Genomic DNA, 24,191 nt, shown 5'->3' with positions numbered 1-24,191 from the left:
GTCATTAGACTTCCCACACCTGACAGCCTCACCGCCTGTTTGCACAGGCACAGCGTCTACCAACTGTAGAGGAATTTGGTGACCTCCCTGCCAGACAAGGTTCACACAGGCACTCCTTGGGCCTGAGGCTCTCAATTTTCTCACGCTGTTACTCTAAAAATATTCCTTCTTGGTAGCCTGTGCATGGGTCGTGTTTTTCCAACTAGATGTTAAGCTCTTTGAATTGCCTCAAAATTCCCAAAGCAAGTTCAAAAAATATTTATTAGACAGGCAAAATGGTCACACCTGTTCTTCCTCTTTCAGCGCCCACTTTCCTCCCACCTCTCCCCTTATAATGCTTCTTCCCATCGTCCTTCTGCCCCGTTATTTCTCCCAGGGCTGTTACAATGCTCTTCCACCTGGTATTCCTGCCTCGTGACTTGGTTCTTCCATACTACAGCTCAAAAAGTCCCCCATAGCTGCCAACGGCAAAATGGACCACTCCCAGTTCTCTGCACACACGATGCCTTCCACACCCCCTCGATTTCACCTCGCAGTGAATTCTAAAGTTTGCAATCATCGGTCACACCGCTATCCTCCTTACACCTTTCTCTCTTTGAGAGCCAGAGTGGTGGTAGGGACCGCCCACCAGGAGGGGAAGACGCTCGGTAGCCAAGCAACCTGGGTTGCCCCACCCCTTTTTCCTTCCGAGCCAATCATTAGTTAGGGTGGGCGGGGCCACGCGCCCCGCACTTGCGCGTTCAGTGGCGGTGGTGGGGCTCCAAGACGGCTGTGCCAAATCCCGAGATGAAGTCGCGGGTGGTGGGCGCCGAGCTATTGCTGCTGCTGCTACTGCTGCAGCTGCAGCTGCATCTGCTGCTGGTGCTCGGCGCGGTGCGGGCTCCGCGCTGCACCCACCCTGCGCGCTGCACCGACCCTCCGCGCCGCTACACCGCGGACTGGCCAAGTCTGGACTCCCGGCCGCTGCCGGCCTGGTTCGACGAGGCCAAATTCGGAGTGTTTGTGCACTGGGGCGTGTTTTCGGTGCCGGCCTGGGGCAGTGAGTGGTTCTGGTGGCACTGGAAGGGCGAAAAGCTGCCACAGTACGAGAGTTTCATGAATGAGAACTACCCGCCCAATTTCACCTATGGCGACTTCGGGCCAAGATTCACTGCGCGCTTCTTCCACCCGGACAGCTGGGCCAACCTGTTCGAGGCCGCCGGGGCCAAGTGAGTGCCGCCGCGGGGGGCGGGCAGGGCCCCCCTTCCCCGGCTAGGGCCGACCCGAGCGCCAGGAGGGGGCTTAGGCAGGTGAAAACCGAGCTGGGGGGAGGCTAGGCGACTTGCCGGGTCACACAGGTGTCCGTCTGACTTCAGATACCGGGGGTACTCTGTTTTGCCTCCTGAAGGATGCAGAATTGAATATGGCACGCCTGATCCTAAGAAGGTGCGTCTGGTTGAGGATTAGAAGGAAATAAAGGTTTCCGGTTGGTGGTTGACTGCAAAGCCCTCAGTGTCTGCACCTGAATATTGAGAGGACTGAGCTAAGTGATACCTCATGTCCCTTCCGGGTCAACAAGGCAATCAGGATTCCAGGATTTTAAGCCGGTGGTATGGAGTCTGATCCTAGTTCAGCTGCGAACTTGAACAAGGCATTTTACCTCCCTACCGCCTCCTTCCATGGTTCTAGACAAGGATTGTGTTCTTCCTTTCAGCTTTAATATGTCCCGGAGGGAAGGGAGTTCTGCTGTGCAGTGTATTTGGGCAACAATACAGATACTCTTTCAGCTGCTCTTCTCAATGCCTTGCACATAGAGAGTGTTCAAGAAATGTCAGAATTGTTTTGAGAACTGTTGCGACTTGCTTGTGAATGGTTCAGAGAACTGAAAGTGCAGAGCACTGGGGCTGGGAAGAGAGAGGCAAGGACTCACAAGGCTGTTGAAGGCTGGGTCTAGTCCTGAAGGAATCATCCTTGAAGACAGGATGTTGCAGGTATTAAGTCAAGGAATGGTGACCCTGAGGCTGCTGGGCGGGAGGTGGGTTGGAGGAGAGTAAAAATGAAGGCAGGTAGGTTTCCCGGCTCCTGGCTTAGGGCAGTCTTCCACCCTTACTTTGTCTCCTCACCCATCTTCCAGGTTTTAGTTTCTCTTGGACTGTAAGTTCTCTTGTACTAAATAGAAATTACAACTGATATTTAGTGTTTGCAATTAAGTGTTTGGGAATATTAAGCCTTGAATAAACAAAGGAGGAGTTCACTGTCTTCCAGAAGCCTTAGAAATCCATAATTTTCAAATGAAGAAGTTAAAATCTGGGAGACATACTTTGTCCAGGACAAGATGCCCTTCCTATGGACAAGATGACTGGCCCAGACAGAAGAAGGGAACTAATGTCCTAGACTCCAAATCCCGTGACTCTAAGGTGAAGGTTCTTTCCACCACACCAGGGGTCTGAAACCATGGCCAGAGGGATTGGTCCTCTGCCTATTTTGGTAAGTTTCTTGAGATGAGAAGGATTTTTACATTTTAAGAGGTTGCTTTAAAGAAGTAGAAGAAGAATATGCCACAGAGAGGACTTTGATCCACAGAGCCTGAAATACTGTCTAGACCTTAAAGTCTTGAGCTCTCCGCATTGGCCAGTGATTAAATTGTCACATGTGAGCACCAGCTATTTTTCTGCCATAAAAGTAAATGAAATGGTGAGTGATTTGGTTGTTATTTCAACACTTGCCTTTTCTTCCCTTTTCTTTTGGCCTTTTGTCACCTCTGTGAATGAGAGGCAATTCATATGGGCTTGGTAAAACAGCTTACTTTTTTATCATCCGCTATTTCCAGTAGAGATTTCTTTTTCCTTTAGGGCAAAGGGTTTTTTAAAAGAAACTAATCATCGATACACAGAAGGGTTGAAGAACTGGAAAGCCAAGGTGTACATATTTTCCGTTACCTATTCCTTCCTTCTTTCCAAGTCTTCTGCTTGTTTGGGAACTAAGGACTGTGGCTTCCCTGAGTTTGCTTTCATTCCTGGAGCAATACGCAAGGGGTGTCGTGACTGAAGCAACTCCCTGGGTGTCACTAATATAGTCACTCATACAAGTACAGTTGACCCTTGAACAACATGGGTTTAAACTGCATGGATCCACTTATATGCGGATTTTTTCCAATAAATATACTGGAAAAATTTTTGGAGATTTGGGACAATTTGAAAAACTCACAGAAATATCGAAAATTAAGAAAAAGTTAGGTATGTCACGAATGCATAAAATATATAGACACTAGTCTATTTTATCATTTACTACCATAAAATATATACAAATCTATTGTAAAAAGTTAAAATTTATCAAAAGTTACACACACACTTTCAGACCGTACATGGTGCCACTCACAGAAATGTAAAGAAACGTAAAGATGCAGTATTAAATCATATTGACATTTTATGCCACAACTACGGAGCCCGTGTGCTACAACTACTGAAGCCCGCGCACCTGGAGCCCGTGCTCTACAACAAGAGAAGCCACCGCGATGAGAAGCCTGCGCGCCACAATGAAGAGTAGCCCCCGCTCGCCGCAACTAGAGAAAGCCCACGCGCAGCAACAAAGACCCAATGCAGCCAAAAAAAAAAAAAAAAAGGTGCGGGGTGAAGGGTTTCAAGATTTGGATCTTGGAGAAATTCAGGAGCTAATTAACATCACACCTGAGGAATTAACAGAGGACAGCTTGATGGAGATGAGTGCTTCTGAACAAGTGCAGAGGAAGGAGATGTAGAAGAAGCAGTGCCAGAAGACAGATTGACGTTAGACAATCTGGCAGAAGGATTCTGATTACTCAAGACAGCTTTTGACTTCTTTTACCACATGGACCCTTCTATGATACGAGCACTGAAACTAAAGCAAACAGTGAGGACTTCCCTGGTGGTCCCGTGGTTAAGACTCCGCACTTCCAGTGCAGGGAGCACAGGTTTGATCCCTGGTCTGAGAACTAAGATCCCACATGTCAAGCAGTGCAGCCAAAAAATAAAAACAGACAAACAAACAAAGCAAATAGTGGAAGAAGGATTGGTATCATGTAGAAGCATTTTTAGAGAAATGTAAAAGCAGAAAAGGCAGACAGAAATTGCGATGTATTTCCATAATGTTACACTGAATGCCTGCCTCTCCTGCCTCCCCGTCCACCTCTTCTGCCTCTGCCACCCCGAGACAGCAAGACCCACCCCTCCTCTTCCTCTTCCTCTTCCACCTACTCACCATGAAGACCTTTATGATGATCCACTTCCACTTAATGAACAGTGAGTAATCATTATGCCATACAGTTAATAAACGTATCTGCTGTGTACGTGTGTAAGTGTCTTCGTGTGAAAACCTAAGAACTGGGCGGCAAGAACTGTATGAAACGTTTCTGTGTCATCATCATCGTCATCATTGCCTGAGTATTCAGCACGTAGAACATCATATGCAAGATTGGTATGGAAGTGAATAGCCAATCCTTACATAAGCATAAGGTAGGTGACACAATACTAATGTATCCGTTTTCTCACTGTTTTAAAACTTTGCTTTCAAAGAATTACATTACCATACAGTATGCCCTCCCCTCAACCCCCTCATAATTGAATAAACTGTGTATCAGCCTATCATCACAGGCAAGTAGTTTTTTTTTTAATGTAACAATGTTTCCAATACTGTGTTATGAATAGGATTATAATACCATATGCCATAAAAATTTTATAATGATTCATTCATTAGTGTATCGGCTAGGCTACCATGAAGCAATCATATTGATTACACTAGGCTACTGTAAAGCAATCATATTGCTGCTTCTTTATTGTCAATGCACGAATCGTTATACCTGCAAATAAATATGAATTTCTTTTTCACATTAGCTTCACTTTTTTTTTTTTTTTTTTTTAAACTAGGATCAGTGAGAAGATTTTGAAATTTTATCTGGTAGACCTCCGGCCGTTTGCTGGTACTACAGCCATCTTTTTTTTTTTTTAAGTATTTTTTAAATTTATTTATTTATTTATTTATTTATGGCTGTGTTGGGTCTTCGCTTCTGTGCGAGGGTCTTCGCTTCTGTGCGAGGGCTTTCTCTAGTTGTGGCGAGCGGGGGCCACTCCTCATCGTGGTGCGCGGGCCTCTCACTATCACGGCCTCTCCTGTTGCGGAACACAAGCTCCAGACGCGCAGTCTCAGCAATTGTGGCTCATGGGCGCAGTCACTCCGCGGCATGTGGGATCTTCCTAGACCAGGGCTCGAACCCGTGTCCCCTGCATTGGCAGGCAGACTCTCAACCATTGCGCCACCAGGGAAGCCCCAGCTTTTCACTTTTTTTTTTTTTTTTTTAAATGGAACTGTCATTTTCAGGTTTTATTTATTTATTTATTTATTTATTTATTTATGGCTGTGTTGGTTCTTCGTTTCTGTACGAGGGCTTTCTCTATTTGCGGCAAGTGGGGGCCACTCTTCATCGCGGTGCGCGGGCCTCTCACTATCGCGGCCTCTCTTGTTGCGGAGCACAGGCTGCAGACGCGCAGGCTCAGTAGTTGTGGCTCACGGGCCTAGTTGCTCCGCGGCATGTGGGATCTTCCCAGACCAGGGCTCGAACCCTTGTCCCCTGCATTGGCAGGCAGATTCTCAACCACTGCGCCACCAGGGAAGCCCCCTTTTCACTTTTTATATCTAGTTTTAGTAATAATTATAACATATGCAGTGTTTTCTATCATGTAAGACAATATTGATGTAGGTACTGACAGGTGGTTCATCTTGTAAACAGACAATGTGAACTTATGGTATCAATAAATACAATACAGTACTATAAATGTATTTTCTCATGATTTTCTTAAAAACATTTTCTTTTCTCTAGCTTACATTATTGTATTAATACAGTACATAATACATATAACCTACAAAATGGGTGGGGTTTTTTGTTTGTTTGTTTGTTTTTGTCCACGCTGCGTGGCATGCAGGATCTTAGTTCCCCGACCAGGGATCGAACCTGTGCCCCCTGCATTGGAAGCGCAGAGTCTTAACCACCGGACTGCCAGGGAAGTCCCCCAAAATGGGCATTAATCAATCATTTATGTTATTGGTAAGGCTTCCAGTCAAGAGTAGGCTATTAGTAGTTAAGTTTTCGGGGAGTCAAGAGTTATACATGGATTTTCTTCTGCACAGGGGGTTGGCACCCCTCACCCCCACGTTGTTCAAGGGTCAACCATACGTTTCCTGTAGTCAAGTTCTCCCAACCATTTTAAAAGCCTCAGGCATACCAGGTAAGTTTGTGCCGGTGGCCCACTGCCCACTTCCTTTGTTCATATGGTTTCAATGTCCACAGGTATGTAGTCCTGACAACAAAGCATCACGAAGGCTTCACAAACTGGCCAAGTCCTGTGTCTTGGAACTGGAACTCTAAGGATCTGGGGCCCCATCGTGATTTGGTTGGTGAGTTGGGAACAGCCATCCGAAATAGGTGTGTGTCCGCAGATGATTGCTCCATCATCACTTTTGATCTAGCCATCCAATGTGCCGTGCCTTCTCTACTCTTGTGTGTTTTCTAAGTTTGCATTTAACCAGTACCTTGAAGGGCTTCTGGCCTTGAATTAGCAGTGTTTGATGCTTGGCAGTTTTCATATGACCAAAGGTGACACCATCAGAGAAGTTCATAGCCCTGTCTGCTTAGGTGAAGGATACCCAGCGTAGACCCCAATGCTTCCTTGCATTCTGCAAAGGATTTTTTCTGGAAAGCCTACCAACCCCAGGCCTTTTCCAGTATCTGATGGAGGCCAGGGTTGGGCCTCTCATCTTTGTGTCCTCCTTAGCTGTCAACACAGAGCTTTGCAGGCATTCAGGGAAGGTTTAGATGAATAGTAGATCAAGAGAAAACTGAAACGGGCAGTTAAAGCAGCAAAAAGTGAGATAAGGAGCCACCCTGTTGATTCTAATTAATATTTTCTAATATTTGCCACTTAATAAAAAGTAACTTCCCAAGATCAAAATGCTGGGAAGTGGCAGAGGTGGGATTTGAACCCAGGTATTCTGGTTTTGGATCCTATATTTCTGGGTATGTTTGCCTCTAAGGAGGAAAAGTGGTGTTTGTGTCATGCCCAATCTCAGCTGTATTGTGATTTGGCAAACTTGATGTCCTATTTAAGGGGTAGACCAGCTGCCTGTTTGTATAAGTAAAGTTTGACTGGAACACAGTTGTGCCCATTCGTTTATGCATTGTCTCTGGCTGCTTTCAGGCTACAATTGCAGAGCTGGGATAGAGATCGCAAGGCCTGCAAAGCCTCAAATATTATCTGGTCCATTGAGAAAGCATTTGCTGACTTATGTCACCGGTTAAATATTCAGTTTCCCAATGCTCTGCTCTGCTAATAGTCCTACTGTAAGACTCTGAGATGTTGATTAGATCTGGACTCTAAGATCCTTGATTTTTACCTTCTTTATATTTATTTAGTCCCTGAATCACGTGATGAAATACTTAACATCAATTGTTTCTGTCTTATCTGTGCCATTGCAATGTTACATTTACTTCTTACTTGCATTATAGTGTTTCCAAAACACTCACTATTCTTAACTCAAAACAAGCTTTACTGTGTATGAAAATAGGTCACTTTAACCATAGTTCATTTGGGGAACGTTAAGAACTATTTTTTTTTTTTTTAGAATTTTATTTTTTTATACGGCAGGTTCTCATTAGTTATCCATTTTATACATAATAGTGTATATATGTCAATCCCAATCTCCCAATTCATCACACCACCCCCCCGCCACTTTCCCCCCTTGGTGTCCATACATTTGTTCTCTACATCTGTGTCTCTATTTCTGCCCTGCAAACCAGTTCATCTGTACCATTTTTCTAGGTTCCACATATATGCGTTAATATACGATATCTGTTTTCTCTTTCTGACATACTTCACTCTGTATGACAGTCTCTAGATCCATCCACGTCTCTACAAATGACCCAATTTCGTTCCTTTTTATGGCTGAGTAATATTCCATTGTATATATGTACCACATCTTCTTTATCCATTCGTCTGTTGATGGGCATTTAGGTTGCTTCCATGACCTGGGTATTGTAAATAGTGCTGCAATGAACATTGGGGTGCATGTGTCTTTTTGAATTATGGTTTTCTCTGCGTATATGCCCAGTAGTGGGATTGCTGGGTCATATGGTAATTTTATTTTTAGTTTTTTAAGGAACCTCCATACTGTTCTCCATAGTGGCTGTATCAATTTACATTCCCACCAAGAGTGCAAGAGGGTTCCCTTTTCTCCGCACCCTCTCCAGCATTTTTTGTTTGTAGATTTTCTGATGATGCCCCTTCTAACTGGTGTGAGGTGATAACCTCATTGTAGTTTTGATTTGCATTTCTCTAATAATTAGTGATGTTGAGCAGCTTTTCATGTGCTTCTTGGCCATTTGTTTCTCTTCCTTGGAGAAATGTCTATGTAAGTCTTCTGCCCATTTTGGATTGGGTTGTTTGTTTTTTTAATATTGAGCTGCGTGAGCTGTTTATATATTTTGGAGATTAATCCTTTGTTGATTCGTTTGCAAATATTTTCTCCCATTCTGAGGGTTGTCTTTTCGTCTTGTTTGTAGTTTGCTTTGCAAAAGCTTTTAAGTTTCATTAGGTCCCATTTGTTTATTTTTGTTTTTATTTCCATTACTCTAGGAGGTAGATCAAAAAAGATCTTGCTGTGATATATGTCAAAGAGTGTTCTTCCTGTGTTTTCCTCTAAGAGTTTTATAGTGTCCAGTCTTACATTTAGGTCTCTAATCCATTTTGAGTTTATTTTTGTGTATGGTGTTAGGTAGTGTTCTAATTTCATTCTTTTACATGTAGCTGTCCAGTTTTCCCAGCACCACTTATTGAAGAGACTGTCTTTTCTCCATTGTATATCCTTGCCTCCTTTGTCATAGATTAGTTGACCATAGGTGCGTGGGTTTATCTCTGGGCTTTCTCTCCTGTTCCATTGATCTATGTTTCTGTTTTTGTGCCAGTACCATATTGTCTTGATTACTGTAGCTTTGTAGTATAGTCTGAAGTCAGGGAGTCTGATTCCTCCAGCTCCGCTTTTTCCCCTCAAGACTGCTTTGGCTATTCAGGGTCTTTTGTGTCTCCATACAAATTTTAAGATTTTTTGTTCTAGTTCCGTAAAAAATGCCATTGGTAATTTGATAGGGATTGCATTGAATCTGTAGATTGCTTTTCGTAGTATAGTCATTTTCACAATATTGATTCTTCCAATCCAAGAACATGGTATATCTCTCCATCTGTTGGTATCATCTTTAATTTCTTTCAACAGTGTCTTATAGTTTTCTGCATACAGGTCTTTTCTCTCCCTAGGTAGGTTTATTCCTAGGTATTTTATTCTTTTTGTTGCAATGGTAAATGGGAGTGTTTCCTTAATTTCTCTTTCAGATTTTTCATCATTAGTGATAGGAATGCAAGAGATTTCTGTGCATTAATTTTGTATCCTACAACTTTACCAAGTTCATTGATTAGCTCTAGTAGTTTTCTGGTGGCATCTTTAGGATTCTCTATGTATAGTATCATGTCATCTGCAAACAGTGACAGTTTTACTTCTTCTTTTCCAATTTGTATTCCTTTTACTTCTTTTTCTTCTCTGATTGCCATGGCTAGGACTTCCAAAACTATGTTGAATAAGAGTGGCGAGAGTGGACATCCTTGTCTTGTTCCTGATCTTAGAGGAAATGCTTTCAGTTTTTCACCATTGAGAATGATGTTTGCTGTGGGTTTGTCATATATGGCCTTTATTATGTTGAGGTAGGTTCCCTCTATGCCCACATTCTTGAGAGTTTTTATCATAAATGGGTGTTGAATTTTGTCAAAAGCTTTTTCTGCATCTATTGAGATGATCATATGGTTTTTATTCTTCAGTTTGTTAATATGGTGTATCACCTTGATTGATTTGCATATATTGAAGAATGCTTGCATCCTTGGGATAAATTCCACTTGATCATGGTGTATGATCCTTTTAATGTGTTGTTGGATTCTGTTTGCTAGTATTTTGTTGAGGATTTTTGCATCTCTGTTCATCAGTGATATTGGTCTGTAATTTTCTTTTTTTGTAGTATCTTTGTCTGGTTTTGGTATCAGGGTGATGGTGGCCTCATAGAATGAGTTTGGGAGTGTTCCTTCCTCTGCAATTTTTTGGAACAGGTTGAGAAGGATGGGTATTAGCTCTTCTCTAAATGTTTGATAGAATTCACCTGTGAAGCCATCTGGTCCTGGACTTTTGTTTGTTGGAAGATTTTTTTTAAATTAATTAATTCATTTATTTATTTATTTATGGCTGTGTTGGGTCTTCGTTTCTGTGCGAGGGCTTTCTCTAGTTGTGGCAAGCGGGGGCCACTCTTCATTGCAGTGCGCGGGCCTCTCACTATTGTGGCCTCTCTTGTTGCGGAGCACAGGCTCCAGACGCGCAGGCTCAGTAATTGTGGCTCACGGGCCCAGCTGCTCTGCGGCATGTGGGATCTTCCCAGACCAGGGCTCGAACCCGTGTCTCCTGCATTAGCAGGCAGATTCTCAACCACTGCACCACCAGGGAAGCCCTGTTGGAAGATATTTAATCACAGTTTCAATTTCATTACTTGTGATTGGTCTGTTCATATTTTCTATTTCTTCCTGGCTCAGTCTTAGAAGGTTATACCTTTCTAAGAATTTGTCCATTTCTTCCAGATTGTCCATTTTATTGGCATAGAGTTGCTTGTAGTAGTCTCTTATGATGCTTTGTATTTCTGTGGTGTCTGTTGTGTAACTTCTCCTTTTTCGTTTCTAATTTTATTGACTTGAGTCCTCTCCCTCTTTTTCTTGATGAGTCTGGCTAATGGTTTATCAATTTTGTTTATCTTCTCAAAGAACCAGCTTTTAGTTTTATTGATCTTTGCTATTATTTTCTTTGTTTCTATTTCATGCATTTCTGCTCTGATCTTTATGATTTCTTTCCTTCTACTAACTCTGGGTTTTGTTTGTTCTTCTTTCTCTAGTTCCTTTAGGTGTAAGTGTAGATTGTTTATTTGAGATTTTTCTTGTTTCTTGAGGTAGGCTTGTATTGCTATAAACTTCCCTCTTAGAACTGCTTTTGCTGTATCCCATAGGTTTTGGATCATTATGTTTTCATTGTCATTTGTCTCTATGTATTTTTTGATTTCCTCTTTGATTTCTTCAGTGATCTCTTGGTTATTTAGTAACGTATTGTTTAGCCTCCAGGTGTTTGTGTTTTTTATGTGTTTTTCCCTGTAATTTATTTCTAATTTCATAGCGTTCTGGTCAGAAAAGATGCTTGATATGATTTCAATTTTCTTAAATTTACTGAGGCTTGATTTGTGACCCAAGATGCGATCTATCCTGGAGAATGTTCCCTGCGCACTTGAGAAGAAAGTGTAATATGCTGTTTTTGGATGGAATGTCCTATAAATATCAATTAAATCTGTCTGGTCTATTGTGTCATTTAAAGCTTGTGTTTCCTTATTAATTTTCTGTTTGGATGATCTGTCCATTGATGTAAGTGAGGTGTTAAAGTCCCCCACTATTATTGTGTTACTGTCGATTTCCTCTTTTATAGCTGTTAGCAGTTGCCTTATGTATTGAGGTGCTCCTATGTTGGGTGCATATATAGTTATAATTGTTATATCTTCTTCTTGGATTGATCCCTTGATCATTATGTAGTGTCCTTCCTTGTCTCTTGTAACATTCTTTATTTTCAAGTCTATTTTATCTGATACGAGTATTGCTACTCCAGCTTTCTTTTGATTTCCATTTGCATGGAATATCTTTTTCCATCCCCTCACTTTCAGTCTGTATGTGTCCCTAGGTCTGAAGTGGGTCTTTTGTAGACAGCGTATATATGGGTCTTGTTTTTGTATCCATTCTGCAAGCCTGTGTCTTTTGGTTGGAGCATTTAATCCATTCACGTTTAAGGTAATTATTGATATGTATGTACCTATTACCATTTTCTTAATTGTTTTGGGTGTGTTTTTGTAGGTCCTTTTCTCCTTTCCCAGTTAGAGAAGTTCCTTTAGCATTTGTTGTAGAGCTGGTTTGGTGGTGCTGAATTCTCTCAGCTTTTGCTTGTCTGTAAAGCTTTTGATTTCTCCATAGAATCTGAATGAACTCCTTGCTGGGTAGAGTAATCTTGGTTGTAGGTTCTTCCCTTTCATCACTTTAAATATATCATGCCACTCCCTTCTGGCTTGTAGAGTTTCTGCTGAGAAATCAGCTGTTAACCTTATGGGAGTTCCCTTGTATATTATTTGTCGTTTTTCCCTTGTTGCTTTCAATAATTTTTCTTTGTCTTTAATTTTTGTCAGTTTGATTACTGTGTGTCTCCACATGTTTCTCCTTGGGTTTATCCTGCCTGGGACTCTCTGCGCTTCCTGTACTTGGGTGGCTATTTCCTTTCCCATGTTAGGGAAGTTTTCAACTATAATCTCTTGAAATATTTTCTCAGGTCCTTTCTCTCTCTCTTCTCCTTCTGGGGCCCCTATAATGCGAATGTTGTTGCGTTTAATGTTGTCCCAGAGGTCTCTTAGGCTGTCTTCATTTCTTTTCATCCTCTCTTCTTTATTCTGTTCCGCGGCATTGAATTCCACCATTCTGTCTTCCAGGTCACTTATCCATTCTTCTGCCTCAGTTATTCTGCTATTGATTCCTTCTAGTGTATTTTTCTTTTCAGTTATTGTATTGTTCATCTCTGTTTGTTTGTTCTTTAATTCTTCTAGGTGTTTATTCTTTAATTCTTCTAGGTCTTTGTAAACATTTCTTGCATCTTCTCGATCTTTGCCTCCATTCTTTTTCCGAGGTCCTGAATCATCTTCACTGTCATTATTCTGAATTCTTTTTCTGGAAGGTTTCCTATCTCCACTTCATTTAGTTGTTTTTCTGGGGTTTTATCTTGTTCCTTCATCTGGTACATAGCCCTCTGCCTTTCCATCTTGTCTGTCTTTCTGTGAATGTGGTTTTTGTTCCACAGGCTGCAGGATTGTAGTTCTTCTTGCTTCTGCTCACGTGAAGAACTATTAATAAATCTTATATGAAACAATAAACCTATATTAATTAATTCAGCTACACAGAAAATGTTACTAATGATTATTTGAGTGGTAAGATTTTAGATATTTTATTCTTTATACTTGTCTCTATTTTCTAGTATCTCTTCCATATGTATTCTTACGATTGACAGAAAACATTTTTTAATAGGACTACATGTTATTGAGATAATTGACTTAAAAGACAAAAGATGGTTTAAATGACATTTGGTGTTAAGATATTTATGTATAAAAATAATTTGTTATGTGTATTATCAAAAACATAGTAAGCCCAATCATTTTGCTTAAGTGAATGATGATATAATTTAAGGAAATGGTTGTGGATCCTGCCCCCCTGCATGCCCTATGGATAAGTTTCACTGAGATGTAAAAATGCTGCAACTGATTTTTCTTAAAATAAATTATTTTTTCTTTGCTTAATGACAGTCCTGTTTTTCTGTTTAAGGAACATACGCTATGGACTCTATCACTCACTCTTAGAATGGTTCCATCCTCTCTACCTACGTGATAAGAAAAATGGCTTCAAAACACAGCATTTTGTCCGTGCAAAAACAATGCCAGAGCTATATGACCTTGTTAGCAGGTACAAAACAGAAATTTTTTTGGCCTTATGACCTTCAGCAATGACACCTGCGCTTCTTATAGGATACTGTTAAGTTGAGGGGAAGGGGAAAAGGAGTAGGACATCAAAATAGTAAAAGTAGTGGTTGTGTTAAGACAAAATATATTTTTTCTTCCTACTTTTCAGAACTTTCATAATATGGTCATATTGCCTCTATAAATTGAAACCAACAAAACTGAGGATGGTAGTAAGTCAAAACTTCAGTTCCCTCCTTACATGCTATTTTCTTTGTCAGGACCTTGAAGAAGGGCAACATGGTCTAACGGACACTGAAGAGGATTTGGCATCTGGCAGATTTGTATTTGAATCCTGGCTCTTGTTACTTACAGGCCTTAAACAGGTCACCGTTCTGAGCCTCAGATTCTTACTCTGTGAAGTGGGGATAATAATGCCTTCTGTATAGGGCTCAGCATAGTATGTGAAAAGTATCTGTCACTATGCCTGGTACAGAATAATGGTGTTGTTTTTACCATTGTTCTTAAAATGATGACTTTCACTTTGGCATTTGTCCCTAGTCTTCACCACGTTTTATTCTGAGTTTACCCTTCTTGCTTCTGGGGGCTCCTAGAGGATGGTGGACCTTTAAAGGTTAAGAGGCAGCCATCTCTGCCTGGACTCTCATTGTAGACCAGAAGACAAAAAAAAACCTCCTTGCATCCAGATGACTTCTCTAAGGAAATAGTACAGTTGTAAGAGGTCAGCATAGGCTTTAAGTCAGAAATCCAGTTCTTTTTTCTTACTGACTGTATAGCCTTGAACAAACTACTTCATCTTCCGAGAACTCAGTTTCTTTATCTGTTTATACATCACAGGGTTGTCGTGAGAATGAATGAGGTAATGAGTATAAAGTGCCTAGTACAGTTTCTCGTACACAGTGGAACACAGACCAACAGTGCTTCTCTCACCTCTCAGACAGGCAGTCATTTTCCTGGAATCAACCTGCTGTTCTAAGTAGTTACAGAGTACAGCACAAGATTAGGCATCAGGCAGATTTGCATGTGGGTTCCAGCTCCTGTTACTTACCAGCTTTGTCACCTAAAACAAAGTACCCTACTGAGCATTAGGTTCTTGCTTTCTAAAGTGGGAATAATAATGCTTACCTTATAGTTATAAATACACACACACACTCACACCTCATAGGGCTCAGAGTAATAATATGTGAAAGATGCAACTGTGGCTCAAGTGAATTCAATAGATTTTTATAGTCAAAGTTTTGGGTAGTTGTCCCCAAAAATGCATTTGGCAGAACAGTTCAAGCTCTTAATACATCTTAAAAGCAGAAACATTAATCCTACAGTTCTGGAGCACCACTCTTTTCATTGGAATTAGTTGCCGGAAGGAAACCAGATTGTATGCACACTGATTACAACTCTACTTTTTAAGTTAAGACATTAAAAAGAAAAAGATTAGGAAATACACCAAAGTGCTGTGTATTAAACAGTGGTTGTGTTAGCTAAGGGGTTTGTGTGTGTGTCTGTGTTGTTGTTTTTGTCTCTTTAGTTTTCCACCTTCTCTGCACTGCGGTAGTTTTTTGGTACTTTCCAAATAGGAGAAAATTAATTTTTAAATATTTGTTGCAAAGATAGATCCTTAAGACTTTACTATGAATGGATTCAGATAATAAACATTGTTCTCATTGCTTGTCTCTCAGGTACAAACCTGACTTGATTTGGTCTGATGGAGAGTGGGAATGTCCTGATACTTACTGGAACTCTACAAATTTTCTTGCTTGGCTCTACAATGATAGCCCAGTTAAGGTACATGATTATATGACTTATCTCTTATTTTTCTGTTTTGATAAAAGAAAATGTGAGGAACCAAGATCCGGAGTAATAACAATAACGACAACAGCAACAATAATAAATAGTAATATCAACGTGGGTGTGGTAGGGATCAGGGAACTTAGTGGATGTTAAAGGTTTCTCTGTTAATTCTTTTTTGGCCCCTTACTTGGAGTATAATCTTTCTTCTTCTCCTTTAATTCTTGATTTTTACAAGATAGTTTTAAATCTTCTTAAATTTAAGTAGGCTAGAAATAGTATGTAGAAGTCCCAGACCACCATAGAGAAAATAAACTATTAAGTAAACAGACATTATAAATGAGAAAACCACCCCAAAAATTAATATATAAAACATGTAAAATTAAATGATAAGAATAAAATGTGAATATCTATGACTTCACCTACTCTATGTTGATTATGTAGTTTACCTTTTAAGGGGAAATTTCATTTCCCTTATATTCCAAATTCTTTTTTTTTTAATTAATTAACTTATTTTATTTTTTTGGCTGTGTTGGGTCTTCGTTGCTGCACGCCAGCTTTCTCTAATTGAGGCAAGCAGGGGCTACTCTTTGTTGTGGTACACAGGCTTCTCATTGCAGTGGCTTCTCTTGTTGCAGAGCACAGGCTCTAGGCGCATGGGCTTCAGTAGTTGTGGCACACGGGCTCAGTAGCTGTGGCTCACGGGCTCTAGAACGCAGGCTCTGTAGTTGTGGCGCATGGGCTTAGTTGCCGTGGATGGCATGTGGAATTTTCCTGGACCAGGGCTTGAACCTGTGTCCCCTGCATTGACAGGCGGATTTTTTTTTTTTTTTTAAATTTTTGGCTGTGTTGGGTCCTCGTTTCTGTGCGAGGGCTTTCTCCAGTTGCGGCGAGCGGGGGCCACCCTTCACTGTGGTTCGTGGGCCTCTCACCGTTGCGGCTCCTCTTGCAGCGGAGCACAAGCTCCAGACGCGCAGGCTCAGTAGTTGTGGCTCACGGGGCTAGTTGCTCCGCGGCATGTAGGATCTTCCCAGACCAGGGCCCGAACCCGTGTCCCCTGCATTGGCAGGTAGACTCTGAACCACTGCGCCACCAGGGAAGCCCTGGCAGGCGGATTCTTAACCACTGTGCCACCAGGGGAGTCCCTCCAAATTCCTGAGGGAACTTTGCCTACCTTGTCCTCTTCCCCATAATCAACACTATTACGCTGCACAATAGCTGCCCATTTAAAGTTTGTATTTCAATACACTTACAAAGCAGCAGACATCTTAATCTTCACTATAGAAAATTTCAAAAATTTTACATATTCTAGATTTGTTGTGGATTTTAAAGAAAAATCTAAGTATAAGACCAGTTTGAACTGAGCTTTCTTGGTAGATTCATAAACCTCTAAGGATCTCATTGGGTAAATATTACTAAATTCAGAAAATGAGGAGAAAGAAAAAAGGAAAGATCCCATGTGACAAATTGAAGCAAATTCAGATTGGTTTTCTGGGACTTGCGAGATGTGTGGGGACCTCTAGTGGCGCAGTATTGTGGTTCTTCCCGATGGTCCTCAGGCTGGGGTGGTCCGTTGTGGATCCTTGGGTGGGACACCACAGACCCTATTCTACCCACTCTTGTTCCTCACGCGTTGGGAAAGAGGGTTGTTTTGGAGATATACTCATGTTAGGAAAGTACTTTTAGGAGAAATAGTCCCTTCTCCTTATTCTCCATTCTCTCTAGTTCCCACGTGGCTCACTCCTGAGCTCTCCGCAGGTCTTCCCTGGGAGGTCACCTTCCTCATCACCCTATCTAAAATTGCAACATGCCCCTGTCACACTGTATGTCTTTCTTTGCTTTATCTTTCTCTTACCACTAAGATATTGATATTGGCCTAACATATTTCAGATATCATTTATCTCATTACTATCTGTCTCCCTCACTAAAGTGTCAGTTTTGTGAGGCCAAGCATTTGGGTCTGTTCACTGCTATGTCCCCAACCCCACAAACAGTACTTGGCCCAGTTAGGCGCATAGTAAGTATTGGTGCAATGTAAACTAAATCTGGCTCCTGGCAATTTATATTCTTCCCTGGAAGAAGCAAGAAACACTCCTGGATCGGTGTTCCCTGTTCATCCCTAACTCTGCTGTGATGTCACATTATAATTTTTCACATATCTGTCTCCTCAGCTAGTCTCTGCTGGATTTCTGAGGGTAAGAACTGTGTTTTATTTACCCTATGTAACCCAGTATGAGCCTCATAGTAGTATTTTTTTTAAAACACTTATTTATTTATTTATTTGGCTACGTCAGGTCTTAGTTGCGGTGCGCAGGCTCAGTAATTGCAGCACGCGGGCTCTCTAGTTGTGGCGCACGAGCTCTAGGGCACACGGGCTTAGTTGCCCCACAGCATGTGGGATCTTAGTTCCCCGACCAGGGATCGAACCCACGTCCCCTGCATTGGAAGGTGGCTTGTTAACCACTGGATGGCCAGGGAAGTCCCTTATAATAGTAGTAAACATTTACATTAAGTTACTCCATGTAAGGATTTCTCAAAGTTCAGCAAAACCTTGAGGGAAGGAAAAGAATGTTTGATTTTTTCTTACCTAAGTAAAGAAAGTCAGGGTTGTATAGTGGAAAGCATCCTGAGCTGGGTTCAAATACCTGATTGACAGGCCCAGCTTTCTGAAACTCTGCCTGGGGATGTGACCTCGGGCAAGTCTCCTCCTCTCCATTTCTCCTCTGATAGAATAAGTGGTTTACTAGATGATTTAAACAGGCCATTCCAGCTCTGACATTACACATTGATAGGCCAGGGTTTCTCAGCCTTGGTACTATTGACATTCGGGGCTGGATTTTTCTTTGTTGTGAGGGCACTATCCTGTATGTTGTAAGATGTTTAGAAGCATCCCTGGTCTCCACCCACTAGGTGGCAGTAGCACCACCCCCAGTTGTGACAACCAAAAGAACTGTCTCTAGATTTTGCTAAAAGTCTTGTCCAGGGCAAAACGGCCCACAGTTAAGAAACACTGCTCTCGGGCTTCCCTGGTGGCGCAGTGGTTAAGAATCCGCCTGCCAATGCAGGGGACACGGGTTCAAGCCTTGGTCCAGGAAGATCCCACATGCCGCGGAGCAACTAAGCCTGTGCGCCACAACCACTGAGCCTGTGCTCTAGAGCCCATGAGCCACAACTACTGAGCCCGCGCACCACAGCTACTGAATCCCGCGCGCCTAGAGCCTGCGCACCACAACGAAGTGTAGCCCCCGCTCTCCGCAACTAGAGGAAGCCCACGCACAGCAATGAAGATCCAACACAGCCAAAAATAAAATAAAATTTAAAAAAAAAGAAACACTCTCTCGACTAAGTCTGCTTCTTGCTTGCAAGTAGGCACCTAATATATCAAACTGTGTTACGTAAGGAAGCTAAGTGATTTTACCCCCGATGACCCCGGTACTCCTTCCTCCTTTAGGATGTTGTTGTAGTAAATGACCGATGGGGTCAGAACTGTTCCTGTCGCCATGGAGGATACTACAACTGTCAAGATAAATTCAAGCCAGAGACCTTGCCAGATCACAAGTGGGAGATGTGCACCTCAATAGACAAGCTGTCCTGGGGCTATCGTCGCGACATGGCAATGGCTGACATCGCAAGTGAATCTCGAATCATTTCGGTAAGAGCACCTGTGAGGTAGTGATTTGTTAACTACCTTCTGACTAAGAGTGGTGGAAGCACTGTGGATGGAAGTGCAGGCTGATAGATCCCTTTAGGGTTATTGAACACACTCATAAAACCTGTCCTAAGGAACTAGGTATAATTAAGAAGAGTTCTGTACAGAGACGTTCTTCCCAGGATTATTTTCAGTTTGACATTTGGGTTGTTTCAATTTCTTGCAACCATAAAGGAATAATTACGTAGATTTAGGGATTTTCCTTAACCATTAAAATGTTTCTGAATGTAATATGGATTAATGCTTAGAGGGTTGATGTAGTATCACAGCTATATAGAATTAACTGCACAGGAAAAACACCAAAAGGAAACATCAAAAGTTAATGGTGTGGTGTCTTTGGGGTACTGTAACAAAACCTCCTTTTTAAAATATTCTGTATGTAGCCTTAATTTTTCTGGGCTGCCTTGAAGTGCTACCGTTTGAGGTCACACTAAACACACACGCATCCCACTCCAAAAATCTTAAAGAATATATCTCTTTACAGCATGTTTTCCTGAAGGGGCAACATACACATTTATATAGCCCACCACATACAAAGTGTCCTGAAATTCATCAGATCTTTTCTACCTCCCCAGAGTCTCCACAGCACCTGCTCTAAATCTCTCCTCTCTGATCCCTGTATTCTCTCTGGATGGCTCCATGGGATTCCTTCATGGCCAAGGGCTCTGTTTTCAGTTCCCCTGCTCACACTCTGTGCTTCTGACACACGACCCTTCCCACTGCGTATGGACCATAGCAGGTGCCGGTTCACGGAGAAGCGCCTGTGATTACTCCCTGGAATTCGAGTTAATATATTTCTCCACCTTGTAGCAGGATTTCAAAATTTTCTCATATAAGCCTATCCTGCTTTTATAATGACAAAAATATATAGTATTTTCCAAAGGGTAAAGGATATTCACAAAACAGAGGGAGAATGTAGCCTAGATTCTTTTTCTTCCCTTCATCTGTGTGTTCTAAGCATTTCTCCAGTCTTGGCATTCCGAGCTGGGATTTTCCTTGTTTCTGTTCTCTCCAGGAACTGATTCAGACAGTAAGTTTGGGAGGCAACTATCTTCTCAACATTGGACCAACTAAAGATGGACTGATTGTTCCCATCTTCCAAGAAAGGCTTCTTGCTGTTGGGAAGTGGCTGAGCATCAATGGGGAGGCTATCTATGCCTCCAAACCATGGAGGGTACAATCGGAAAAAAACACGACCTCTGTGTGGTGAGTCTAGTCTTCTGTTACGTGCAGGAACAGGATGTGGCCCATCCTGAGCTGGCATCTCCTTGGGTCCACAATGGCACAAGCCAGGCTGGGAGTCATCTTGAGGAAATGCAGAAGCGGTCCTTTTGCTATTCAATTTGTGACCAGGTTTATGTTTTAGGCCCCAGGGTATCTTTGACTAGTAAGGGAGGCCTTAGGCTTGGTGAAAAAAGAAAGAGCTACAAAGTATCAGTCAATTTGCTTGACAATGTTACCCCACCTCCTAAAAATACTAACAGCTGATATTTGTACAACATCCACAATATGCAGGCTTCATTCTAAATTCTTTCCCCTCATTTAATCCCCTCAACAATCCCACCAAGTTGGTACTATCATTATCAGGTTACAAGTGAGAAAGCAGACTTAGGGCAGTAATATCACTTGCCTAGAATTACAGAGCTACTAAATGGAGAAGTCACGATTCATACTTGGATTGTGGATCTAGTTATTTGATCTTGCACTTCAGTTTTTTTCAACTGCAAAATGGGGTGATGATATGTAACTTCCTAGAGTGTTTGTGAGGGTTAAATGAGATAACATATGTAAAGTATCAGCAGAGTGCCAGGCACAAACTAACTGCTCAGTGAAAGACCTCTGTAAGTGTTATACCAGAGAGCAGGGGTCTTTGGATCAGGGGAAACACGTTCATCCTTCTGTTTTGGATGAGTTTCTATTTAGTGATTTTCACCCTCTTCTCTAAGCATGATGAAATCTCAGAACAACAAACTTGTCTTGGGAATTCCCTGGCGGTCCAGTGGTTAGGACTCTGCGCTTTCACTGCCATGGGCCAGGGTTCGATCCCTGGTCGGGGAACTAAGATTCCGCAAGCTGTGTTGGGTGGCCAAAACTTTAAAAATAAAAAAAAAAATTTAAATTAAAAACAAAAACCCAAATTTGTCTTCATTGCACACCTTGCCTTGTTATATCCTTGGCTGTTTTCATATGGATTTGGAGTCGAAGAATGATTTGAATAATGAGGCTTCAGTGTGAGATAATTAGTATAAGAGTTAAAAAAATTTTTAAGAAAACTTAAAACCCCATCCAGAGAGAAAATGGAAGATATCACCAGAAAGAATCTTCCAGGGCTGCTTTCTTCCCACAGACCTTAATTGGTATCGAGTTATTAGTGCTTCCTCGTAGCCATGACAGACTGAAGGTCTTGGAATTGGTAGATAATTGAAAGGGGAACATGTAAGGTCATGTGGCAGGGTAATAAGCCAGGTATCTTTGACAGTGATGTTTCTTTTTTCCCAGGTATACCTCAAAAGGATCAGCTGTTTATGCCATTTTCCTGCACTGGCCAGAAGATGGAATCTTAAGTCTTAAATCCCCTATAACTACTTCGACTACAGAGGTAAAGAGCCTCAGTCAGTCTTGTCAGGGATGTAACTTTTTGTAAAGGAATTGGCAAGCCTTCTCTAATTCTTCCTTCCTTCCCCAGGTTTCTCCCATATTTATTCCCCTTTTGGACTGTCTTCCCTGCCATGGCCCAGCATAGTTGTTTCCCACCATGTTCAGGCCACAGTCTGTGCTCATCAGTGCATTAATTTTTTTTCCATTACCTTTTGCTTTCTACAGGTAACAATGCTGGGAATCGAAAAGCATCTGAAGTGGTCCCCAAATCCAGGTAAAGGTCTCCTCGTGTACCTGCCCCAGTTACCACCCTCTGCTCTTCCGACTGAGTTTGCTTGGACTGTAAAGCTGACAGGAGTGGAGTAATCATTGGAGTTCAACAAGAAAGGGACGCTGCCTGCACTTTGATTTTCCTCTTATAGTACCATCACTGTAATAAACTGCTCTTGTCTACTCACACATCTCTTTTCCAACGCATTTTAATAAAAGGAATGAATTACGTTATGCTGATGTCTCACAGGATCAAAGATCTGAGATCGATTGCTAGCATCTCTCTCTCTGATCAGCAGAAGGGATTGAACAGTTAAGCTCATCCTAACTTTGGGAATTATCTACGATGGAAACTTCACTCCATTCTGTGTTTCATAACCTGCTTGTTTACTCAAATGACTTCAGATCAAGAATAAGCCAAGTCATCCTGTTGCCTATGGGAGGAGCTGAAAAGGATTTGGCAAAATCCACCACATGCTATTTATTTAGCATCAAATGTGACCAATTACCCCCACCTACCCCCAGGAGCAGGAGATCCTAGAGGGGAAGGAAAATGCTTCCTAGTCTGCTAATAGTCAGCTTTTTAGAAGTTTCCAAAGCAAACTAAGAGCTCTGAAAATCAGTCTATATACAGTGATACTATGAAGAAAATGAATGTGATTCTGCCCTGCTTTCTTGAATACAATCAAATAAATAAATTTGTACATCAAATTATTTTCTACCAAAAAGCATGTTGTAGCTTTCTTCTTCCAGTTTCTATATGGATTGCTTATAGCCTTACGTTTATGTTTTATAAAAAAGTAGAAGGGGGGTAACCTGCCAAGTCTCTTTAATGCAGAGCAAAGAAAGTAATTCCTTTGGTTCTTCTACTCCTCACTTCTAGTACCATTCTTTTGAGGTGATTATCAGTTCACCCTCTTTAATTGTTATAGATCTAATAAAGTTTTCTGTTTCTTTTTTATTTACTACATGTATTTGGAAATCCTTACCCTACATTTACAGAAAATTTGTTTTTCTCAAGCACATATGAAACATTTACAAGTGTAAATACCAAAGACGCAATAGCATACGGACTATATAGTATGTCTGCAACATATTTAAAGGACCATAAGAACTTGGAGGAAAAAACTTATGTTTGGAAATTTTAAAACACACGTCTAAATACTTATTGATCAAAGAAAGCACCATATGGGGAGTTAGAAAATACTTAGAATGATAATGAAAACACTATGCATTGAAACTTGTGAAATGTAGGTTTAAAAAAAAGTCTTTAGAGAGGGTTCTGGGAAGATGGCAGAGAGGAATCACCAAGAATCTGTCTCCTCACCTAGACAACAATTGCACTGGCAGAATCTGATGTAACTGGTGTAACTATTTTAATGTAACTATTTTGAAACTCTGGAGTCTAAGGAAGGCTTGCAACTTCCAGAGGAAGACTTGGATGGTAAATTCCAGTTAATTCTGTTCAGTTTCAGCTACCCATCCCTCATCCCTAGTCATGGAGTAGGCAGCTGTGCATGTGTTCTTGGAGCGACTTACACACAGCTTGTGAGAGCCTAGCTGGGCAAAAGGACCCTGTCCTCCAAATGTCAGGGATTTGTGCTCTGATTGCTGCTTTTGACCACAGAGTTACAGGCAGAGAGGTGGGCAAGCCATTGTTGTACCTTCCCCATTGTTGCAAGCCCCTCCTCCAACAGCTAAAGTCACTTCCAGAGGATTTAAAGGGCTGGTGCTCTTTTTCCCCCCTTTTGGGAGCTAGACATTAAAAGTTAGGAAATTCAAAAACAACTGCTTATGTGGGGAATATTAGAAAGTGACCATGCATGTCCAGGGAAAGAGTCAGAAAAGGCCTGAGAAGATCTTAAGTTTACACCTCTAGCTTATCCTTAGCAGCCTGCAACAATCAAAAAGGAAAAAAAAAGCAATGAACAAAAACTACAAAAATCAGCAAACCCTGGGGAAGGGGGAGGGTCTGATTTCCAGAGTTGCCATATTATTAGATTCAAATGTCCAGTTTTCAACAACAAGAACAACAACAAAATCACAAGACATACAAAGAAACATGAAAGTATGGCCCATTCAAAAGATAATAGTAAATCAACAGAAACTGTTCCTGGAAAAGAACTGATGGCAGATATGCTAGACAAAAACTTTAAAATAACTGTTTTTAAAATGTGCAAATAACTAAAGGAAGAT

At 41.5% G+C, this 24,191-nt stretch overlaps 1 protein-coding gene across 1 annotated transcript; it reads left to right on the top strand.

Annotated features, from left to right (window-relative positions):
• Window positions 1-739: 739 nt before the first annotated feature.
• On the top strand, window positions 740-22,709 carry FUCA1 (alpha-L-fucosidase 1). The gene is made up of 8 exons (XM_007175117.2): window positions 740-1,208; window positions 6,299-6,433; window positions 13,482-13,619; window positions 15,310-15,415; window positions 18,870-19,070; window positions 20,143-20,333; window positions 21,627-21,726; window positions 21,951-22,709. The coding sequence occupies exons 1-8, from the start codon at window positions 787-789 to the stop codon at window positions 22,089-22,091; spliced, it is 1,434 nt and encodes a 477-aa protein (XP_007175179.2). The 5' UTR covers window positions 740-786; the 3' UTR covers window positions 22,092-22,709.
• Window positions 22,710-24,191: the final 1,482 nt, after the last annotated feature.

The sequence above is a fragment of the Balaenoptera acutorostrata genome, chromosome 1, assembly GCF_949987535.1.
Source record: "Balaenoptera acutorostrata chromosome 1, mBalAcu1.1, whole genome shotgun sequence".
In the NCBI taxonomy this organism is placed as follows: Eukaryota; Metazoa; Chordata; class Mammalia; order Artiodactyla; family Balaenopteridae; genus Balaenoptera; species Balaenoptera acutorostrata.
This window is presented reverse-complemented; position numbering and strand designations above follow the sequence as displayed.

Bases quoted from the DNA above. Each gene is read 5' to 3' on its own strand.
- FUCA1 (XM_007175117.2), top strand. From the start codon at position 787: ATGAAGTCGCGGGTGGTGGGCGCCGAGCTATTGCTGCTGCTGCTACTG. The intron at 15,416-18,869 runs GTACATGATTAT...TTCCTCCTTTAG, and splicing joins ACAATGATAGCCCAGTTAAG to GATGTTGTTGTAGTAAATGA. The intron at 21,727-21,950 runs GTAAAGAGCCTC...TGCTTTCTACAG, and splicing joins TAACTACTTCGACTACAGAG to GTAACAATGCTGGGAATCGA.